This window comes from Drosophila simulans, chromosome 2R (genome assembly GCF_016746395.2).
Source record: "Drosophila simulans strain w501 chromosome 2R, Prin_Dsim_3.1, whole genome shotgun sequence".
NCBI lineage: Eukaryota > Metazoa > Arthropoda > Insecta > Diptera > Drosophilidae > Drosophila > Drosophila simulans.
In genome coordinates this window covers 20,687,770-20,704,300 of record NC_052521.2, presented here as the reverse complement: position 1 = coordinate 20,704,300, position 16,531 = coordinate 20,687,770, and the positions used below count along the sequence as shown (strand labels likewise).

Genomic DNA, 16,531 nt, shown 5'->3' with positions numbered 1-16,531 from the left:
TCGCCATGTTTTAGGCACCTATTAGGCAATCCATTCACCTTATTCATTTTATTATCGCGGTTTATTCTCAAAAATTATCAAATATTTTAGCTTTTATTAATTTATATTAATTTGTTTCTTATGCTGAAGTGTATATTTTTTTTTATCAAAGGGAGGGAGTTCTCTTGAACCATTAAGAACCATTATTTACAAAGACCTGCATCATTTACATTTGTATTAATTATCTAAGTCAGAATGTCTTTCCAGGTGGATTTCCTCTTGGCTGCCTTCACAATCCGTTGCAGGTTCCTCCGTTTTGGATCTTTGCTCCTCACGCATTCGCTTGAGCTGCTCCCTCTTGCCGCGCTTGAAGAACCGAAACTGAGGATTGTAAGACCACAGGATATGGCATCATTAGAACAAATTTCCTGAATATACACTGTACCAACCTTGTAGAGGACATAGGTCATCAGAGCGAGCAGCAGGTGTCCAATGATCAGGGCCGGAAAGATGTACCATATGGGCAGTAGAATCTCTGAATACTTTAAGATCACATTGGGCTGGATGTTCCGCTTGATGGCAATTGATGTGGAGTCGCCTTTCTTGAACAGTACCACGTTGGTGAAGATGACGAAGTAATCGAAGCTATCCTTGAAATCACTCAAGTCCACCTTGAAGCTTATCCTAAGGTTAATGGGCTGCTCCGGCTTCAGTTGCACCCGCATTTCCGATCGGACGCAGATGGTCAAGTTGCCGCGCAGGCAGTCGAGCACAAGAGTGCGATTCGCGGGAAGATCCCCTTTGGTCTGGATATCGCTGATCTTCACATCCGGCATGATGCGATACGGATCCTGCTGGAGTTCCCTGCGCTTTCGGCTTGCACTATGACTGGAGTCCGCCAAGGGGTACTCCTTGGCCAGGGTGTTATTCTGGTCATAGAGCTTGATGGGCACCAGGTGGGAACCGTGGGTGGCTTGCATCTGCAGACTGCTTATATTAAAGATGTTCCTGATCCCGGCGGCTCCCGCTCCTCTATAAGCTATGGGTACATAAACGTACACAGTGAGCTCATCTATGACGCTGGGCCCATGACTTTTGAGCTCGTAGCTGTTGCTAACTTCCGCGGAGTAGGGGTACTCCTTGAGAGCGATCTGTCCATCTGTGGGTCCACTGAAATACCAAGTTGATTTAGTCGTATGCGCCCAATATCTAACGATTTTCCATTCAATCCTACCCACTGGCGTCGATTTTGGCTTCTTCCCTTAGGCTAATCGTAGTGTTAATCGTGTTATCCTTCAGATTCTGGTCCATTCCCGCAGAGGATACTGTTGCCTCGATGGTTAATGAGTGACCACTGAGCTGGCTGACATCGAAGGTGATGGTTAGCGATTCGCTGTCTCCTCTGGCCAGCGCTAGTCCGCCGTTCAGGTCGCACATCATGTGCTCCTGCCGCACCCTGCAGTTCCCAGGAACCCTGGCGAAGGGCAGACGGGCGGAGCTGGTCACCTTGAACTGGGCCGCGTAGGCGGGCTCTCCGTTGTTGGTGATCTCGTACCTCATACTGAAGACTGCCATGGTGCCCAAGGTGAAACTAGAACTGAGAAACACGCCTGATTAAATGGAATCACACACTAATGATCGAGATCTCAGCTTACTTCACATCCTTGCTGCTCAGCTGCAAGTCAGATTCACACACATTGCCGGCACATCCCGTTATGAAGCTGATTGTCTCCGTGGCATACTTGGGCTCCAGGGGATCGACAACGGCGCAGGATTCGCAGAATGCTTCGTGAGAACGGGGAATCTTCTTGGACAGTTCGTAGTGCAGCTGGAGACGAATGGGGATGAATATGCCACCGGGGTCGGTCACCAACACCTCAAAGTGCTTGCAACTCTCGTTCAATCCGGCCTGCGCCTGGAAGAACTCCTCATTGGTGCGCATGGGCGCAAACACCGCCCGCTTCAGGCGCTTATCTATGGTTATCCGGAAAGTCAGCTCCCGCTGCTGCATGTGCCTCGCCTTGAAAGGAGTTTCCAGTCGGTAGCAGGCGAGCACCGAGATGGTCAGATCCGGATCCGGCCTGATCTCGCGCCTTTTCGAGCGCACAGTGGCATGGATTTTGACCACTGGATACGTGCGATACAGATACACTGCCTCAGCCCCGGGCGCTCCAATCGCCAGGTCATTGAATCCGTTGCCATCTATGTCCGATCCGCGGGAGAGGGCGTGTCCAAACATGTAGTCTCCGTATGGACCCGGCTCCCGCGAGGGAGCATCCAGTCGCTGGCTCGGCTCATCCCCCAATCCGTGCCAGCTACCCAGAAAAATAAACACCGCCCCGTTTCCCGCGAAGGGCGCTCCAACGGCCAAGTCTTCAAGTGTTTAGGAATAATGAACTATACTACTATATCGCATACCCAGAGGATTACTCACCGTTGTATCCGTCTTGGTTGATATCGCCCAGTCTTGAAAGCGAGGTTCCGAAACGGGCACCACTGCCCAATGGCAAGCGAATTATCTTTTTTTCGAAGTTCCACTGAAGCGGGAAATAGAAGCAGTTGTAGTCCGAGTTTGACTAATGGCGATTATAGGGAAATCGGTTTACTCACCAATCCCTTGTTGATGAACACGTATATGGCACCCACATCGTGGTAGTTCCCTAGAGCATTGAGGGGCGCGGATACGACCACATCCGTTAGTCCATCGCCGTTGAGATCTTCCGTCAGCACGGAGTAACCGAAGTACTCGCCCAACTGCTCGCCGAGGAACACATGCCACTTACGGATGGACTCTTCCTCCACGTCGAAGATGTATGCCTCGCCGGAATTCAGGTCGGAACGCGGCGCGGTGGTCACGTAGAGCAGACTGGTCCGGTTGTCTGTGCTAAAGTACCCGGAGCTCACGGCGAAGCCGACGTATGTGTGGGTCTTCTGTGTCAAATTCGCTGTCGGATAGAGCATATTGGGTACATCCTCATCACCTCCGCTGTGCTGGGGAACTGACACCCATCCCAGCCAGTATTCGCCTACCGGGGCGCCTATCAGAAACCCCGAGTTGTCGTCCGTAACATGGGCACTGAGTCCCAGCGCGTGCATTTTTGAACCATTGGAACGGGGTGGAGTGATGGAGCTCACGTCGATCAGCGGAGGAGCGTCTGCAACTGTGTCCCGAACCCAGTAGCAAGTTCCAAGCATTTTGTCCAATATCTCGCTAGTTGGCATGAAAAACCGGGGTGCGCACACGACCAGCTTGTCCGTATCCTTGGTGCCGCCATCCATTGAGCCGCCCAGCCACTGGAATTCCTTGCCGTGAAGCGCGTCCCCATTTCCCTTGTCGTTTAGGACGTAATGCGAGCAGGATCCACTGGCCAGGGAGCATCTGAACACAGCTCCAGTCTCATTGATGCTGCCTTGCGATTTCAAGGGAGACTGAGCCCGAGGCGCTCCCACGAAGATGCTGCATTGATCACGAAGTTTTGTTAGAAGGAATTTCATGGAACTTCAAGTGCCATCACCGTCTAGGATTAGATCTCACCTGGTTGGACGGATGACGAGCGAGTATCCGAAGTAGGAGCTTCGCAGTTGGATCATTCGGGTTTTTATGTGCTTTGGAGCATCTATCACTCTATTCGGGAATGGCGAAAAGTTCATTGCTTCGCTCTGGTATTTGAGAGCCAAAAAAATTAGGAACAAAAGCCGATTCATTTTCTACTTAAAGTTTTAGGTCTTATTTTAACAAATATTACTGCGGATGGGAATGTGCCTGCGAGCTCGGAGGCAGGCGAACTGAAACAAGACTGGATGTAGAAGTCTAATGGAGCTTAGCAAACTTCAAAAAATGATAACTTATCATTGAAAGTATGAGCAATTAATTTGAATTTGCTGAATGCTTAGGGCAACCCAAAAATGACTTCGACCTATATGTATATAATACACATTAAAAATAAATGTTAATTAATAAAACTAAGAAAACTAAAAACGTTGCATCTTGAAGAACTTGATATTAACTACTTTTTTATGCTCCTCACATTCATTTTATTTCGCTTTTATGAATTTTTGTGTTAAGCCAAGTTTCAATACACGCAATACCTATTTTGTAGGTCTTCGTTATGTTTACTTTTGAATTTCAATAAAATTGGTTTTTCAAATTTCAATTCGCCGCAACCGATAGGAACTGTAGTTGCGGCGAAGAAATGGAACTGGAACCGGAACCAGCAACGAACCCCGAGCCCGAACCGGTTCCGCGTGGCGCGTGTTTGGCCAGCTGTTGTTCTTTTTGCCTCGCTCAAAATTAAAGTTTTGTTTACCTCGCTTTGACCGAACTGAGATGTCCACCAACGCAGCGATAGATCTGGCCCTGGACCGGGTGGACTGGCGCGACCTGGCCGCGCAGACGGAGGAACAGCCGAGGGTGTATACGCCGGGCGAAGTGCTGATGCCGGAGGCGGGATTCATGCGTGGCCACGGAACCTTCGTCGAGGACGAGAACATCAAGTCTTCGGTGGCCGGGGTGATCCAGAAGGTCAACAAGCTGATCTCGGTGCGCCCGCTCAAGAGTCGCTATGTGGGCGAGATCGGGGACGTGGTGGTGGCCCGCGTCAGCGAGGTGCAACAGAAGCGCTGGCGAGTGGACACCAATTCCCGGCTCGACTCCATCCTCCTGCTCTCCTCTGTGAATCTGCCGGGCGGAGAACTCCGGCGGAGATCGGCGGAGGACGAGCAGATGATGCGACGGTACTTGGACGAGGGCGATCTCATCTCCGCCGAAGTCCAGGTGGGTACTTCCTAACTTGCTGGTCCTGGAGCATTCATATAACCTTTCATCTCTGGCCACCAGAACATCTTCGAGGAGGGCTCCCTTTCGCTGTACACGCGCAGCTTGAAGTACGGAAAGCTGTCGCAGGGCATCCTGGTCAAGGTGTTCCCCGCTCTCGTCAAGCGCCGCAAGATGCACTTCCACAATCTGCCCTGCGGCGCCTCCGTGATCCTGGGCAACAATGGCTACATCTGGATATCGCCGACCAAGGGCCAGGAGGAGGAGGGCGGCGAGGGAGGATTCGCCCAGAACCTGAACGAGCATGTGCCGCGCGGGGAGCGGGAGGTGATCGCCCGGCTGAGGAACTCCATCCTCGCGCTGGCCAAGTGCAAGCTGATGATCTACGACACCAGCATCCAGTACGCCTACGAGGAGTCCCTGCGCTACGAGGCCCACGAGCTGCTCCAGCAGAACGCCATCTACGACATCGGCCAGCAGACGCAGGCTCGGCTGAGGGACGCGGACGAGTAGATTGCATATATATTTTATACTGAACTAGCTTAAATAGAGGTTAATGTATTTTCCACCGTCAAACGAAAAATGAACATTTCAATGGGTTCGAAATTGGCGGATTTCAATACTGCATCCGTGGGCTACAAGTTTAAATACACTGAAAACTATCGCAAACTTTCTGTTTAATTTTTTTAAAAATATTCATTTGATCTTTGCTGAATTTGTGTTAAAAAACCTGGTTGTCCAATAAAAAAATTTGAAGAAAAACATGTGTTGCATATGAGTTAAGCATTAATGGCGTTAATATAATATACATACATTTTCATAGCATTTTAGTTTTAGTTGAATGTTTCGACTTCATATTACTTTTAGTTAAAAAGCAGCTAAGATATCGATATTTTACCGAGACACGCACCAAGTGGCGTCACAAATTGGCGATCCGGCAACGCCCTGGCGGTTGGTGCAAATGAAAAGTGATTTTGCCTGGATGATAAAGGCACTCGGCATTATTGTTTATTTTTATTTCATCCCATATAAGTGTGAAGTTTTATTTGTGACATATGTATACTTGACTGCGTGAAATAAAAACAAAAAAGTTTCTCAAGCGAAATTCACGCAGAAACATCGATATCTGCATAGTGCACATCGCTAAGCGACGCCAAGCGATTGTTTTCCTTTCATTTGTAATCTTTTCGCACTTTGGAAGTGAATTTCCGCGTTTCTACCGCCGCCCGGAACGAATTACCGCCAATTGCCGATGGCCGCGAAACTGGAGGTGCGCGAGGCGCTGCTGACCGAGAAGAAGGTCTGCCGCTTCTGCCTGACCGAGCAGAAGCTGGCCTCGATTTTCGAGGAAAATCCACGGGTGAAAACAACCGCCAATCTCCCGCTGCAGATTATGGCCATCACGGCGATCGAGGTAAGCGGCTCCATCCATGGGTTCTGGCTTGCACTAACCACCGCCACGCATAACTTGGCTAAGAAGCCGCATCGCGGGTTTCCGCATCGACTGCGAGGCGTCTTGGCTAAGTTTCCCCGCTCCCAACCGGCCCGCCTCCCTTTTCCAGCCGAATGTCCTTGGAGAGTGCGACCAGGACACAGCCCAATTGGTTGGCTAATCATTGGGCTTTCCCTTTTTCTGCTGGTGCAAAGAAAATATAAATCTCTGCGATTTGGGGCAACTGTACTGCGCTACACGCACACTAGTGCGTCGTCAACAGCTGATCGCCTTGACAGCTGTCAGTTGTCTTTGGCGCCAAATTCAAATCGAGTTCATATTTAATTGCATCAATAGTACCATCGATACTATTTACGCTAAAAATCATTATTTGGTTAACTGCTGTACTAAATTTTCTCCCTTAATTAGAAAATGAGATTGAGAAATTTCTTAATTTGATTAATTAATTAATGAATCACTCAAGTTTCGTAAAATTTCACTGATTCAGCCAAGTCTTCATTGTTAACTTCTATTTTCCATATCAACTCAACCTGGCCCATTTAATTTACAATTACCTGTGTTTACAAATCGTAGAAGCTCTTATCTAGTTGGAAGATGCTTAGATCGAAATCACCCGTTTACTTGGGGAAGTGGGTTGCAATGTTTTTAATTCATTTTTATTCATATCAAATATAAATGTTTGCGTGTACATATAGGTATGTATGTATGTATAAATCTTCATTGTATAATCTTATCTCAAATTTGTGGGTTTGCTATTGGCAAGGTGTCGCTTATGCGTACGGAAGTCATCTAAGTGGGTAACGAATTTCGTCAATGATAAGGCCGAAATGGGCGTGGGAAAGGGAGGGGAATGAATGAAAGGGAGTCGGGTGCTTCAATATCCATCGGGATAATCGCACGCGTCAGCTAAAACTAGACTTGAAGTGAATTGGAATCCAACGTGAATGATTGCGGGGGATGGTTGTACAACCTGTGTTGAAACTTCTTCTTCGAAGGGAGATCTCTTCCTAGCCAGCCTTATTCCCGTTCGGCTTGTCGCCGAAGCGCAGTATGCGCGTCAGCATGGAGGTGAGGCACGGTATCTGCTTCTGGCGATCCATCATCGGTGTGGCGGGCACGTTCGACTCAAAGTCTAGGGCTACGCGCTGGTTAACGAATGTGAGCAGGGTGAGCATGTCGTACTTTTTGCCATTTGCGTTCAGCTCGCGGATCAGCGACTGCATGTACCAGGAGCCGTTGTTGATGTTGCGCCAGGAGAAGTAGCCTAACAGTGCGAGAATGCTAGTGAAATTCTTTAAAATGGTTGTCTAATCATATTCCTTACCCGGAATGGTCGAGTAGGAGAAGAGAAAGTCGGCGTGTATTGGTATCTTGTAGCTAGTCGAGGACTCCCCGTCCGTCTCGGTAACGCCCTTCTCCAGGGTGATCCCTCCGTCCAAACGGTCGCCCTGGCAGGCTTGGATGAAGAACAGCTTCGGCTTGCCCGCCAGCGAGGGGCAGAAGGTGGCAGTGAAGTAGTGCCAGATGTTGTCCAGCTTGTACTGCGTATCCTTGGCGTATAGGTAGCCGTGCTCCCCGTGCGAGAGTATGGCCACCGCAAGGCAGTCGTTGTCCGTGTGATCCAGCTCGGCGGCCTTCTCCACGTGCTTCAGGATGTCCCTCAACTTGCAGTCCTTGTGTACGGACACCGCGAATCCCAGGTTTTCAAAGGCCTTCTTCAGCTCCTGGGCATCGACATTCGTTCCGGTGCGGCTCTTCAGCGAGGGTATGTCGAAGAATTCGTGGTTGAAGATCAGCGCTACTCCGCGGTGCTTGTGACTCATGTTGTATTCGCTGGCATAGCGCTCCACGGGCATTCGAGCCACAAACTTGTTGGCCGGCAAGGGGCTGGGAAAAGGAAATCAGAATGGTAATAGCCATTTGAGCAGCATGATAAGATAAGGTATTGGTCAAAGTAATCGATGATTGGGTATTTAATTATTTTAAAATAAACTTGTGAACAATAGAATTATAGTCACAGGCAGTATTGTCACTGATCGAACTTATTTGCTTGCTAAGAAGATCCTATTATGAGTAACTTATCGATTTTGCCAAAAATTTGTCATGATCAATCGTATTCGTAATCATTGATTACGAACTTTGGGGTTTCAGCAATTTTAACAACATTATAAAGATTCTTTAAAATGGCCAGCAGCACACATTGATTTTAAATGTTTACAAGAGCAAGAATATTAATAATGGCTGATTATAAAATAGATCGTGGAATGAAAATGGAATAATTAATAAAAATTAATGTATGCTGCATTTGAGACTAGGATATTACAGTTATGCCAGCACTCGCAATACAACGACGCATTGATAACAACACACAGAAGCATAAAGAGAGAGATGGGAGAGGGAGAGAGCGAGGCACATGGACTCACCTCTCTGCAGTTGCACCACCAACAACAAGAGACTGCGGCGTACAGCCCTTGGCATCGGTATTATCAGCCATAAGAAAGCTGCCCCGATTTTCCGATCCGTTCGGGCTGAGAATGCCAACTCCGTAGTTTCTGGTTACGCACTCGTCGGTCATCTTGCGCCCCTTTTCTTGCTTAAGTTCTTGTTTTGATTGTTTGCGTTTCTCCTTGTGTTTCCTCTTGCCTTTTGTTCGCTCCCTCCTGCTCCTCCCTCGCTCACGCGCTGCTCGTTCCTTCCTTTTCTCTCTCTCTGCAGTTGTTGCGCCCTTTTTGGTCTGATTCTTGTTTTATTCTGGCACTGCTTCTGTTTTCTATTGCTCTGCGTTGGCCAAACTTTGCGCAGCGCAGCTGTTTTGCGCTTCTCAGCCAGCTTTTGTCGGCTTTCGATCGAGCGAATGTCCTTTTATGGCTCACAATCGGACGTGTTTAATCAATCAATTAACGGAGGTTAAGCGTGCTCTGAGCGGCGAAAACAAACTGCGATTGCATGTAGTCGTGTGTATGCACTTGCCGCCAAGCGGCGATGGCCGTCCGTCGATAGCACAAATCATCGATTGGTATCCATCGATTAATTTGTAGAGGGTGTTCTGGTCCTCGGCGCCTTTTTTAAATTTAAACTTTAACATTATATTGTTCATTTTAAGGGAAAAAGACATTTATGGCACGCACTTAGTTGCGTTTAATTTATTATGTAGCGAAAAGCATATGGGGGATTTGCACGAATAATTCCTTATTATTTGGCAAAAGCACGGACTTCCCCGAATAAATGTAGCTTCCTAGTTATTCACGCATTTATCTAATCTTACATTCAAAACAGGTCTACGCCGGCGACGGAATGCCGGGGCACATCTGTCTGGAGTGCCGCCTCCTCTTCGAGCACTGCTACCGCTTCAAGCAGATGTGCAAGCGGGCGGAAACCCTCCTGCGCCAGTATCCGCTCACGGGTAACTGGCCGTCGCCGCTGGAGAAGCCCCGTGCGCCCATGATGATGGGGCCCAAGAAGTTGCTGGTCGTGCCCACAAAGGCAGCCGAGCCAAGCGAAACACCCAAAAAGCTGCTGAACACAATGGCCAAATCTAGTAGTCAGGTGATCATCGAGGACGTCCAGGTGCTGGAGAGCGCCATGGTGACCCACGGGACGGTAGCAGGTTCCTCTCCAGTGCCACGTCGTTCGCACGCCTATGAGCTGAAGGTGGATAACAACCAGGAGCTGTCCATGGACGATGTGCAGAGCATGCTGGAGGATATGGCCAGTGAGCTAGAGAAGGAGTTCCCCGAAATCCCTCAGAAGGCATCACCCGTCAAGCCGAAGGTGCTGAACAAGTCCTCGATTAGGATCTTGAACAAGGGACCCGCCGCTCCGGTGGAACCGCGCCTGGCCACCCCCAAAGTCAAGCGAGATGACAGTGGCAATGTGGCCATAGTGACAGAGGTTCTGGACTCGGATCTGCCATTGGACGATCAAGATGATCCGACCAAGAACGCCGAGAAGGTGGCCACCGACGTGTTCCCCTGTCCCGATTGCGAACGCTCCTTTCCGCTGCAGCAGCTGCTCGAGATCCATCGGCTGAATCACACTCGCTCGCGCAGCTTCCAGTGCCTCCTGTGCGAGAAGAGCTTCTTCTCCAAGTACGACCTGGCCAAGCACAACTTCGTGCACACCGGCGAGCGGCCTTTCAAGTGCGCCATCTGCTCGAAAGCCTTCACCCGGAAGGCATTGCTCCATCGCCACGAGCGAACCCACACGGACGTACCCAAGTTCATCTGCGTGTACTGCGAGAAGCCCTTCCTTTCGCGCCAGGAGATGGAGAAGCACGCCGAGCGGCATCAGAAAAAGCGTCCGTTCCAATGCGGCGTCTGCACCAAGTCGTTTGCCTTCAAGCAGGGACTGGAGCGTCATGAGGTGAGTTGACAAGCATATTTATGATTTCCCCGGCTAACAATCATGTCCACTTTCAGACTGTCCACTCCACCAATCTTCCCTTCCCCTGCCAGCACTGCGAAAGAAGCTTTTCCACCGCTTCCAAGCTGGCCCGCCACCTGGTTGCTCACGCCGGGAAGAGGGCGTATCCGTGCAAGTACTGCCACAAGTCCTACATGTTGTCGCACCATCTCTCGCGCCACCTGCGCGTGCACACGCAGACTTCCGACGCCTCGTTCGTGTGCAGCGAGTGCAAGGTGTCGTACAACAACTACAATGACCTGCTGGAGCACGCGCTCATCCATGCCACCGCCAGCCTGAAATGTCCCATGTGTCGCAAGCAGATCGAGGATATCGACAGTGTCGAGAGCCACATGGATCAGCACAAGCAGAGCGAGCGCCATGCCTGCGAGTTCTGCGACCACATCTTCTTGACGCAGAAATGCCTGCAGCGCCACATCGAGGACGACCATGTGGTGGACATGGAGCCGTACCAAAACGAGTTCGAAGACGACGGCGAAGGAGAAGGCGGCGTCGATGAGAAGGAGGAACATCTCGACGATTTTGAAGACCTGGACAATGCGAAGCAGGAGGAATTCGTCACGGAATACTTAGAAGACGATGCTCTCTATGAGGACCACCTAGACGATAGCGACGAATCCTTCACGCCGCCGCCTCCGAAGCAGCGTAAAACCAATCCTCCCAAGGACGCCCAGCAATCCGTGCGCCAAACTCGCAGTCGGGATGCTCAAAGAATCACTCCGAAGACGGGAAAGAACGAAGGCAAGCCTCATCACAAACTGGAACGCAACCTTAAGAATCGCAGATCCGCAAAATAATGATAGCAGTTGAATAGATTGCTTGCGGAAAGTGCATCCGTGCTTATGCTTAAATTTAAATTCTATTTAATTGTAACTTTTAATTTATCCTTTAACCGAAGGCCTTTTAAATAAACTCCTCACCAGAATTCCGCTGTCGCTCATTGAAATGTTCGTTGCCTGCCTTGTTATGAGTCCCACATAACTGATTCTTTAAGGGATCTCTCCTCGGTCTGATTTGTTCTTTATTGAAGCGCCAACTGGAGTTTGGGTATATGTGTTTTCTGTGTATTTCCGCGTAAAGTTCAGTTTACATTAACGTCTATCACTACCAAACAACGAATACATCCCGCAGAGGGAACCGGAGGTGGTGGCCACCTAGTGCTCGTAGCCGTCGGGCAGGGCGTTCACGTGGGGGTTGTGGAACAGGCTCTTGTTGCCCTCGCCCCAGGGGAAGCGCTTCTCGCGGCGGCGCAGGTAGTCGTACTTGACGAACTCCTGGCGGGGCTTGTCGTGCTCCTCCTGGTGCTTCAGGTAGGCGTTCAGCATGCACAGTCCGACGGCGGGGACGGCCACGAAGAAGGACAGGCGCTTCCACACCTTGTAGCCACCTGGAGGATGAGATGAGCATGGGAAGATGTGTTATAAGAGCGAATCCTTCTCCACAAATCGATCTTGCCCAACGGCCAAATTACATAACCTTAACCTTACAAAAGGGGACGAATTTGGCCCTTGGAACGCTGGACGGACACTTACCGGAGTGCTCGCCGGCCACAGCGGCGGTTCCGGACATATTCCGGGCGGCAGTAGCGCCGAATTGGCGGCGAATTGCGTGGTTTAGAATAGCGGACATATTTTCAGTCGATTCTTGGCCCGAATGAAAATTTGCTGTTTTGACAAGTAAATAGGGATGGGCTACATGCAAGATGTCGTGACTCGTTCACTGAGGATATCGATAGTGGTTGGCCGTGATTTCGAAATTATGTACTGCGTAGCTATTAATTCGATTAATATAAATAAAAAAGGAAAAAAAAACAATTCTATGCAAAATTGTAAATAAGTAATTTGATATTTCCCTTCGTATCCTCCCTTTGCTGCCGTGACACAGCACTAACTAATCGACGAGATATCGCCTCACGCGCCCACCGCCGTCGATAGTTAGGTACTGTGTGTGCGGACTATCGAGGCTGGAGTCGGCTACCAATCGTCCATCCACAACAACAACGTGTCGCGTAATTATTTTCCCCTCTTGTTTATAAAATTCAGTGCATCAGATTGTAAATACACTGCACACCCTGCAAAGCCACCGCAGCACCTCGAACCTAAGCAACGAACGGGAAAATCATTATCGTACGGGCAGTGAAGCGCAGTTAACCAGGAGCAACAACCAATCCAAGTACAAAGTCGCCACAAAACGTCGTTATTCACTAAGTGCACAGTTCGCCAGCGGACATAACGGTCGCTACACTCGGAGAAAACCACAAGTATTAAGGACCACACAGTCCACCAATCCACCAGTCCACTGCCATGGCCGCCAACAACTTGCGACAAATCCCGCTGACCTGCAGTGGCCACACGCGACCCGTGGTCCACCTGGACTTCAGCGACATCTGCGACGCCGGCTACTTTCTCATCTCGGCCTGCAAAGGTAAGGTCCGCGGGATCGCCCAGCCAGTCGCATGCGATTAGCCGTCCTTGCGCGCTATTTATACACCACTTTCCGTCGTCGCACAGTGGTTGTCATAATCATCGGATGGGGTTAAAATCGCAAGTGCATCACTGACCACTGGGACACAACGCAGATCCCGTAGGAAATAGATTAAAGTAGTGTTTCGATATAGCAATAGTTTAATGCCCATACAGTAAGTGTTATGATAAAAACAGGCAGCTACTTTTGCTTATTGGTCAAATTTGTAGTAAAGTTTTCTAGGAAGGGCAAATAATGTTTTACGCAGAAGGCCATGTCGAAAAACAAGTTATGTTGTCCGTGTTCTTTGACGGATTGTTGTGTTCGTGGGAAAGGTGCTGCATCAGAGTGGCATGGAATCACATGAACTACAGGCGGGCCAGCACGGTGTAGCATCATGTCTAGCCTGTGGGAAACCTTGACCCAAATGCAAAGTCACTCATCGCGAGCGAAACCTGTTTTCTGCGAGTGCGAAACCCTTTTGCCTGCCGCCACTCGCATGCTACAAAACTCGCGTTCTTTGCCTTGAGGTGTCAGCCAGTCGATGCGATTGCAATTGCCATGGCAGTTGCAATTCGTTAGCTATTGCCTGTTTTTTACAGGCACTTTGCATTCGTGGCTTTCGCAAATGCTGCTTTTATGCGGAAAGAGCGCTCGTTCCCACTGCAAGTTCAAGTTGACTTCGTTATCGCCTTTTAACGTACTCGCTTCCCCTTGTTTAGCAACTTTTCGAAACTGCTCGTTCAGGAAGCACCTTGGAACTTCTATATTTATATGCTGTGTGTATATGCAGCTGCCGTTTGTCTGCCGCCTGGAAGATTCTGCTCGCTGGATACACTTTCCCGATCCCGATCCGCTGCAATTTATTCGGATACAGCATCTAATGTGGGCTTAATTCGTGCGGTACTCACTGCGATGAATCATTCCAAGTTTAAGGCCACAGTAATTGTATAAATTAGAATGGGAAATTACATAGTATACATTACTTTATTAAGTGCTCTTGTTAGAAAACCTTTCTCTGCAAGTAAAGCTATAGAATTCCAGGCAAACATCAGTAGAAGTCCTTGAAATGGCGAGAGTTGTGGGATCATTTATCACACATATAGAATGCATTGATGATGTAGCTCTGTTCGAACTAACAAGCCGCGTCCCTGCACTGCACTGCACTGCAGCACCCTGCATCCCGATCCCGTCGAGCGCGACAGTGCAGTGCAGTGCGGTGCGGTGCCAGTGACGTGAACTTGGGAGCTCGCTTGCATGATTGCGAGCGGCAGGCGGCCAGGTCGTTGGCCTTGGCGGCAGGCATTGAGTCAAGGTGGCTTCCGTGCGCTAATTTATGCACGCACGCTCGGCGACGGGCGAAAGCGAATGCAACTGACCGAGAATCGTGTATTGTGAATCTTGCAGATGGCAGCCCGATGCTGCGGCACGGCGACACCGGCGACTGGGTGGGCACCTTCGAGGGACACAAGGGCGCCGTGTGGAACGCCACGCTGAACCGGAACGCCACCCTGGCCGCCTCGGGAGCGGCCGACTTCACCGGCAAGGTGTGGAATGCGGTGACCGGGGCCGAGATACACAGCTTCCAGCACAAGCACATCGTGAAGAGCGTGGCCTTCGACAGGGATTCCGAGAACATAGTGACTGGCAGCAACGAGAAGCTAGTGCGGGTCTTCAATCTGGAGCAGCCCGAGGCGCAGCCGGAGGAGTACGCCGGACACACGGGGGCCATCAAGCGGGCGCTCTTCTGCCGCGGCGACAAGTGCATCATCTCGGCGGCCGAGGACAAGACGGTGCGCCTCTGGGACCGCATGACGGGCATCGAGGTGCAGCGCCTGCAGTTCAACAGCAACCCGAACAGCCTGGAGATCTCCAGCGACAACCACATACTGACCATATCGCACGGCTCCTCGATTAGCTTCTGGGAGATCGACACGCTGAAAAAGCTGAAGGAGGTGAAAGTGCCGACGAACGTGGCGTCGGCCAGTTTGCATCCGGATAAGCATGTGTTTGTTTGTGGCGGCGAGGACTTTAAGATGTACAAATTCGACTACATCACAGGAAACGAAATTGGTATGTACCTCCTCACATGAGTCGTCTTTAATCCCAAGGCACTGTGTTCTGTTCCCCACAGAATCTTTCAAGGGCCATTTCGGACCCGTGCACAGCGTGAAGTTCAGCCCGGATGGGGAGCTCTATGCCAGCGGCTCCGAGGACGGCACTCTCCGGCTGTGGCAGACCACCGTGGGCAAGACCTACGGCTTGTGGAAGTGCACGGAGCCCGCGGACCTGGGCAATTCCATCAGCTCGCCGCGCGAGGTGCAGGCGAACTGATGTTGGCGCAGCAGGAGTCGCTGCTACACAGCCCACGCTGCACCGGCGACGCAACGGAAGGGCACGTGATTCGGAGCTACGGCTGAGATCCGATTATCAGAACAAGAACAACTCGTAGTGCGGGCTACAATAACGATTCTTCATATTCCAACGCTGAACTCTCTCATTGGCATTAAATGATAATCACAACACACAAAACTACATTGTGAAATGCAATAGAAATAAATAACTTAAGTGTCGCATTCGTGACTGGATGTGAATGGGTGCAAGGGTGCCCGCCCGGGGCTTAGACGTGGGTGCCTGTGGCCCAGCCGTGCAGGTAGATGGTGGTGAAGTTCAGCAGTGGTTCGCCCTGGTGCACATCCGCGCGGTTCTGGAGGTGATCGAACCAGCGGGAGAGATTCAAGTACGACTCCTTGTCCACCGGCGAAAGGGATTTCTGGAGGGGTTCACACGGATTAGATTTCAGGGTGTTCTGAATGGAAAAGAAGAAACTGGAACTATGCTCACCACAAGATCGTAGATGGCATAGTAGACGGCCAGGTCGGCCAGCGTGATGAAGTGGCCCACTAGGTAGGATTTGCTGGCGAACAGTTTGTTGAAGTCCGCCAGAAGTTGCTTGGACACATACTTGTCCTTCGAGCCGGGTGCCACGTAGAGCACGGAGAACTCGATCCACTGATACACCTGGGCCTCCACCTCCCGCGACGCCCTGCTGTTCTGGGCGGTCTCCGACTTGGACTCGCTGGCCAGGCTCTCCAGGATCGTGGCGAATCCGGCCACGCTCTTCTTTTGGCCACTCGTGCGCGTTACGACCTTCACAACAGAAAATGAGTTGGTGGGGCGGTGAGAATCGTTCGATTTTCAGGGTCAGCGGTGTGTGCATACCTGCTCCTCGTTGAGGTGCACCTTGCCGGGATTAACGCCCAGGCAGTTGGCTATCTTCTGCACTGTTGCAACGTCGCACATGGTCAGCGAAATTAAAGTTATTGTATTTGGCGTGCGAAATTGCAAGAAACGATAATACTCCAGATTAGCAGACAGGGTTGCACCAATTGGCAACTATCGATAAGTATGCACCATCGATTATAGATATACAGAGGCGC

At 50.3% G+C, this 16,531-nt stretch overlaps 7 protein-coding genes across 8 annotated transcripts; 3 read left to right on the top strand and 4 right to left on the bottom strand.

The window, feature by feature from the left end:
* Positions 1–102: 102 nt before the first annotated feature.
* LOC6735900 (integrin alpha-PS5) lies at positions 103–4,055 on the bottom strand. The gene is made up of 7 exons (XM_002082774.4): positions 3,515–4,055; positions 2,590–3,436; positions 2,414–2,516; positions 1,635–2,352; positions 1,214–1,576; positions 429–1,149; positions 103–360 (listed from the first exon to the last, which is right to left on the bottom strand). The coding sequence occupies exons 1-7, from the start codon at positions 3,682–3,684 to the stop codon at positions 217–219; spliced, it is 3,066 nt and encodes a 1,021-aa protein (XP_002082810.2). The 5' UTR covers positions 3,685–4,055; the 3' UTR covers positions 103–216.
* Positions 4,056–4,200: 145 nt separating this feature from the next.
* On the top strand, positions 4,201–5,422 carry LOC6735899 (exosome complex component RRP4). The gene is made up of 2 exons (XM_002082773.4): positions 4,201–4,753; positions 4,817–5,422. The coding sequence occupies exons 1-2, from the start codon at positions 4,307–4,309 to the stop codon at positions 5,264–5,266; spliced, it is 897 nt and encodes a 298-aa protein (XP_002082809.1). The 5' UTR covers positions 4,201–4,306; the 3' UTR covers positions 5,267–5,422.
* Positions 5,423–5,666: 244 nt separating this feature from the next.
* Positions 5,667–11,553, top strand: LOC6739497 (zinc finger protein 623). Its single transcript, XM_016172098.3, has 3 exons — positions 5,667–6,167; positions 9,483–10,568; positions 10,625–11,553. Exons 1-3 carry the CDS (start codon positions 6,006–6,008, stop codon positions 11,423–11,425), a joined length of 2,049 nt encoding a protein of 682 aa, XP_016029251.1. The 5' UTR covers positions 5,667–6,005; the 3' UTR covers positions 11,426–11,553.
* Positions 6,847–9,217, bottom strand: LOC6735898 (caspase-1). Its single transcript, XM_002082772.4, has 3 exons — positions 8,630–9,217; positions 7,531–8,093; positions 6,847–7,470 (listed from the first exon to the last, which is right to left on the bottom strand). Exons 1-3 carry the CDS (start codon positions 8,779–8,781, stop codon positions 7,214–7,216), a joined length of 972 nt encoding a protein of 323 aa, XP_002082808.1. The 5' UTR covers positions 8,782–9,217; the 3' UTR covers positions 6,847–7,213.
* Positions 11,554–11,629: 76 nt separating the features above from the next.
* LOC6739498 (cytochrome c oxidase subunit 6A, mitochondrial) lies at positions 11,630–12,335 on the bottom strand. Its single transcript, XM_002076359.4, has 2 exons — positions 12,161–12,335; positions 11,630–12,015 (listed from the first exon to the last, which is right to left on the bottom strand). The coding sequence occupies exons 1-2, from the start codon at positions 12,255–12,257 to the stop codon at positions 11,783–11,785; spliced, it is 330 nt and encodes a 109-aa protein (XP_002076395.1). The 5' UTR covers positions 12,258–12,335; the 3' UTR covers positions 11,630–11,782.
* Positions 12,336–12,535: 200 nt separating this feature from the next.
* LOC6735896 (serine-threonine kinase receptor-associated protein) lies at positions 12,536–15,667 on the top strand. 2 transcript variants are annotated; one of them, XM_016181300.3, is made up of 3 exons: positions 12,536–13,052; positions 14,499–15,164; positions 15,226–15,667. In XM_016181300.3, the coding sequence occupies exons 1-3, from the start codon at positions 12,932–12,934 to the stop codon at positions 15,423–15,425; spliced, it is 987 nt and encodes a 328-aa protein (XP_016029250.1). In that variant the 5' UTR covers positions 12,536–12,931; the 3' UTR covers positions 15,426–15,667. The 2 variants fall into 2 exon arrangements, with proteins under 2 accessions (XP_016029250.1, XP_039148366.1); XM_039292432.2 differs by lacking the exon at positions 12,536–13,052 and adding an exon at positions 14,189–14,406.
* Positions 15,544–16,482, bottom strand: LOC6735895 (eukaryotic translation elongation factor 1 epsilon-1). The gene is made up of 3 exons (XM_002082769.4): positions 16,314–16,482; positions 15,936–16,241; positions 15,544–15,864 (listed from the first exon to the last, which is right to left on the bottom strand). Exons 1-3 carry the CDS (start codon positions 16,392–16,394, stop codon positions 15,712–15,714), a joined length of 540 nt encoding a protein of 179 aa, XP_002082805.1. The 5' UTR covers positions 16,395–16,482; the 3' UTR covers positions 15,544–15,711.
* Positions 16,483–16,531: the final 49 nt, after the last annotated feature.

Bases quoted from the DNA above. Each gene is read 5' to 3' on its own strand.
- LOC6735900 (XM_002082774.4), bottom strand. From the start codon at position 3,684: ATGAATCGGCTTTTGTTCCTAATTTTTTTGGCTCTCAAATACCAGAGC. The intron at 2,517-2,589 runs GTGAGTAAACCG...TTCCCGCTTCAG, and splicing joins TGTTCATCAACAAGGGATTG to TGGAACTTCGAAAAAAAGAT. The intron at 1,150-1,213 runs GTAGGATTGAAT...TTGGTATTTCAG, and splicing joins GCCAAAATCGACGCCAGTGG to TGGACCCACAGATGGACAGA.
- LOC6735899 (XM_002082773.4), top strand. From the start codon at position 4,307: ATGTCCACCAACGCAGCGATAGATCTGGCCCTGGACCGGGTGGACTGG. The intron at 4,754-4,816 runs GTGGGTACTTCC...TCTGGCCACCAG, and splicing joins TCATCTCCGCCGAAGTCCAG to AACATCTTCGAGGAGGGCTC.
- LOC6739497 (XM_016172098.3), top strand. From the start codon at position 6,006: ATGGCCGCGAAACTGGAGGTGCGCGAGGCGCTGCTGACCGAGAAGAAG. The intron at 6,168-9,482 runs GTAAGCGGCTCC...CATTCAAAACAG, and splicing joins TGGCCATCACGGCGATCGAG to GTCTACGCCGGCGACGGAAT. The intron at 10,569-10,624 runs GTGAGTTGACAA...GTCCACTTTCAG, and splicing joins AGGGACTGGAGCGTCATGAG to ACTGTCCACTCCACCAATCT.
- LOC6735898 (XM_002082772.4), bottom strand. From the start codon at position 8,781: ATGACCGACGAGTGCGTAACCAGAAACTACGGAGTTGGCATTCTCAGC. The intron at 8,094-8,629 runs GTGAGTCCATGT...TCCTTTTCCCAG, and splicing joins GGTGGTGCAACTGCAGAGAG to CCCCTTGCCGGCCAACAAGT. The intron at 7,471-7,530 runs GTAAGGAATATG...TCGCACTGTTAG, and splicing joins CTCCTACTCGACCATTCCGG to GCTACTTCTCCTGGCGCAAC.
- LOC6739498 (XM_002076359.4), bottom strand. From the start codon at position 12,257: ATGTCCGCTATTCTAAACCACGCAATTCGCCGCCAATTCGGCGCTACT. The intron at 12,016-12,160 runs GTAAGTGTCCGT...CTCATCCTCCAG, and splicing joins TGTGGCCGGCGAGCACTCCG to GTGGCTACAAGGTGTGGAAG.
- LOC6735896 (XM_016181300.3), top strand. From the start codon at position 12,932: ATGGCCGCCAACAACTTGCGACAAATCCCGCTGACCTGCAGTGGCCAC. The intron at 13,053-14,498 runs GTAAGGTCCGCG...TGAATCTTGCAG, and splicing joins TCTCATCTCGGCCTGCAAAG to ATGGCAGCCCGATGCTGCGG. The intron at 15,165-15,225 runs GTATGTACCTCC...TGTTCCCCACAG, and splicing joins CATCACAGGAAACGAAATTG to AATCTTTCAAGGGCCATTTC.
- LOC6735895 (XM_002082769.4), bottom strand. From the start codon at position 16,394: ATGTGCGACGTTGCAACAGTGCAGAAGATAGCCAACTGCCTGGGCGTT. The intron at 16,242-16,313 runs GTATGCACACAC...TCTGTTGTGAAG, and splicing joins TGCACCTCAACGAGGAGCAG to GTCGTAACGCGCACGAGTGG. The intron at 15,865-15,935 runs GTGAGCATAGTT...GAACCCCTCCAG, and splicing joins ATGCCATCTACGATCTTGTG to AAATCCCTTTCGCCGGTGGA.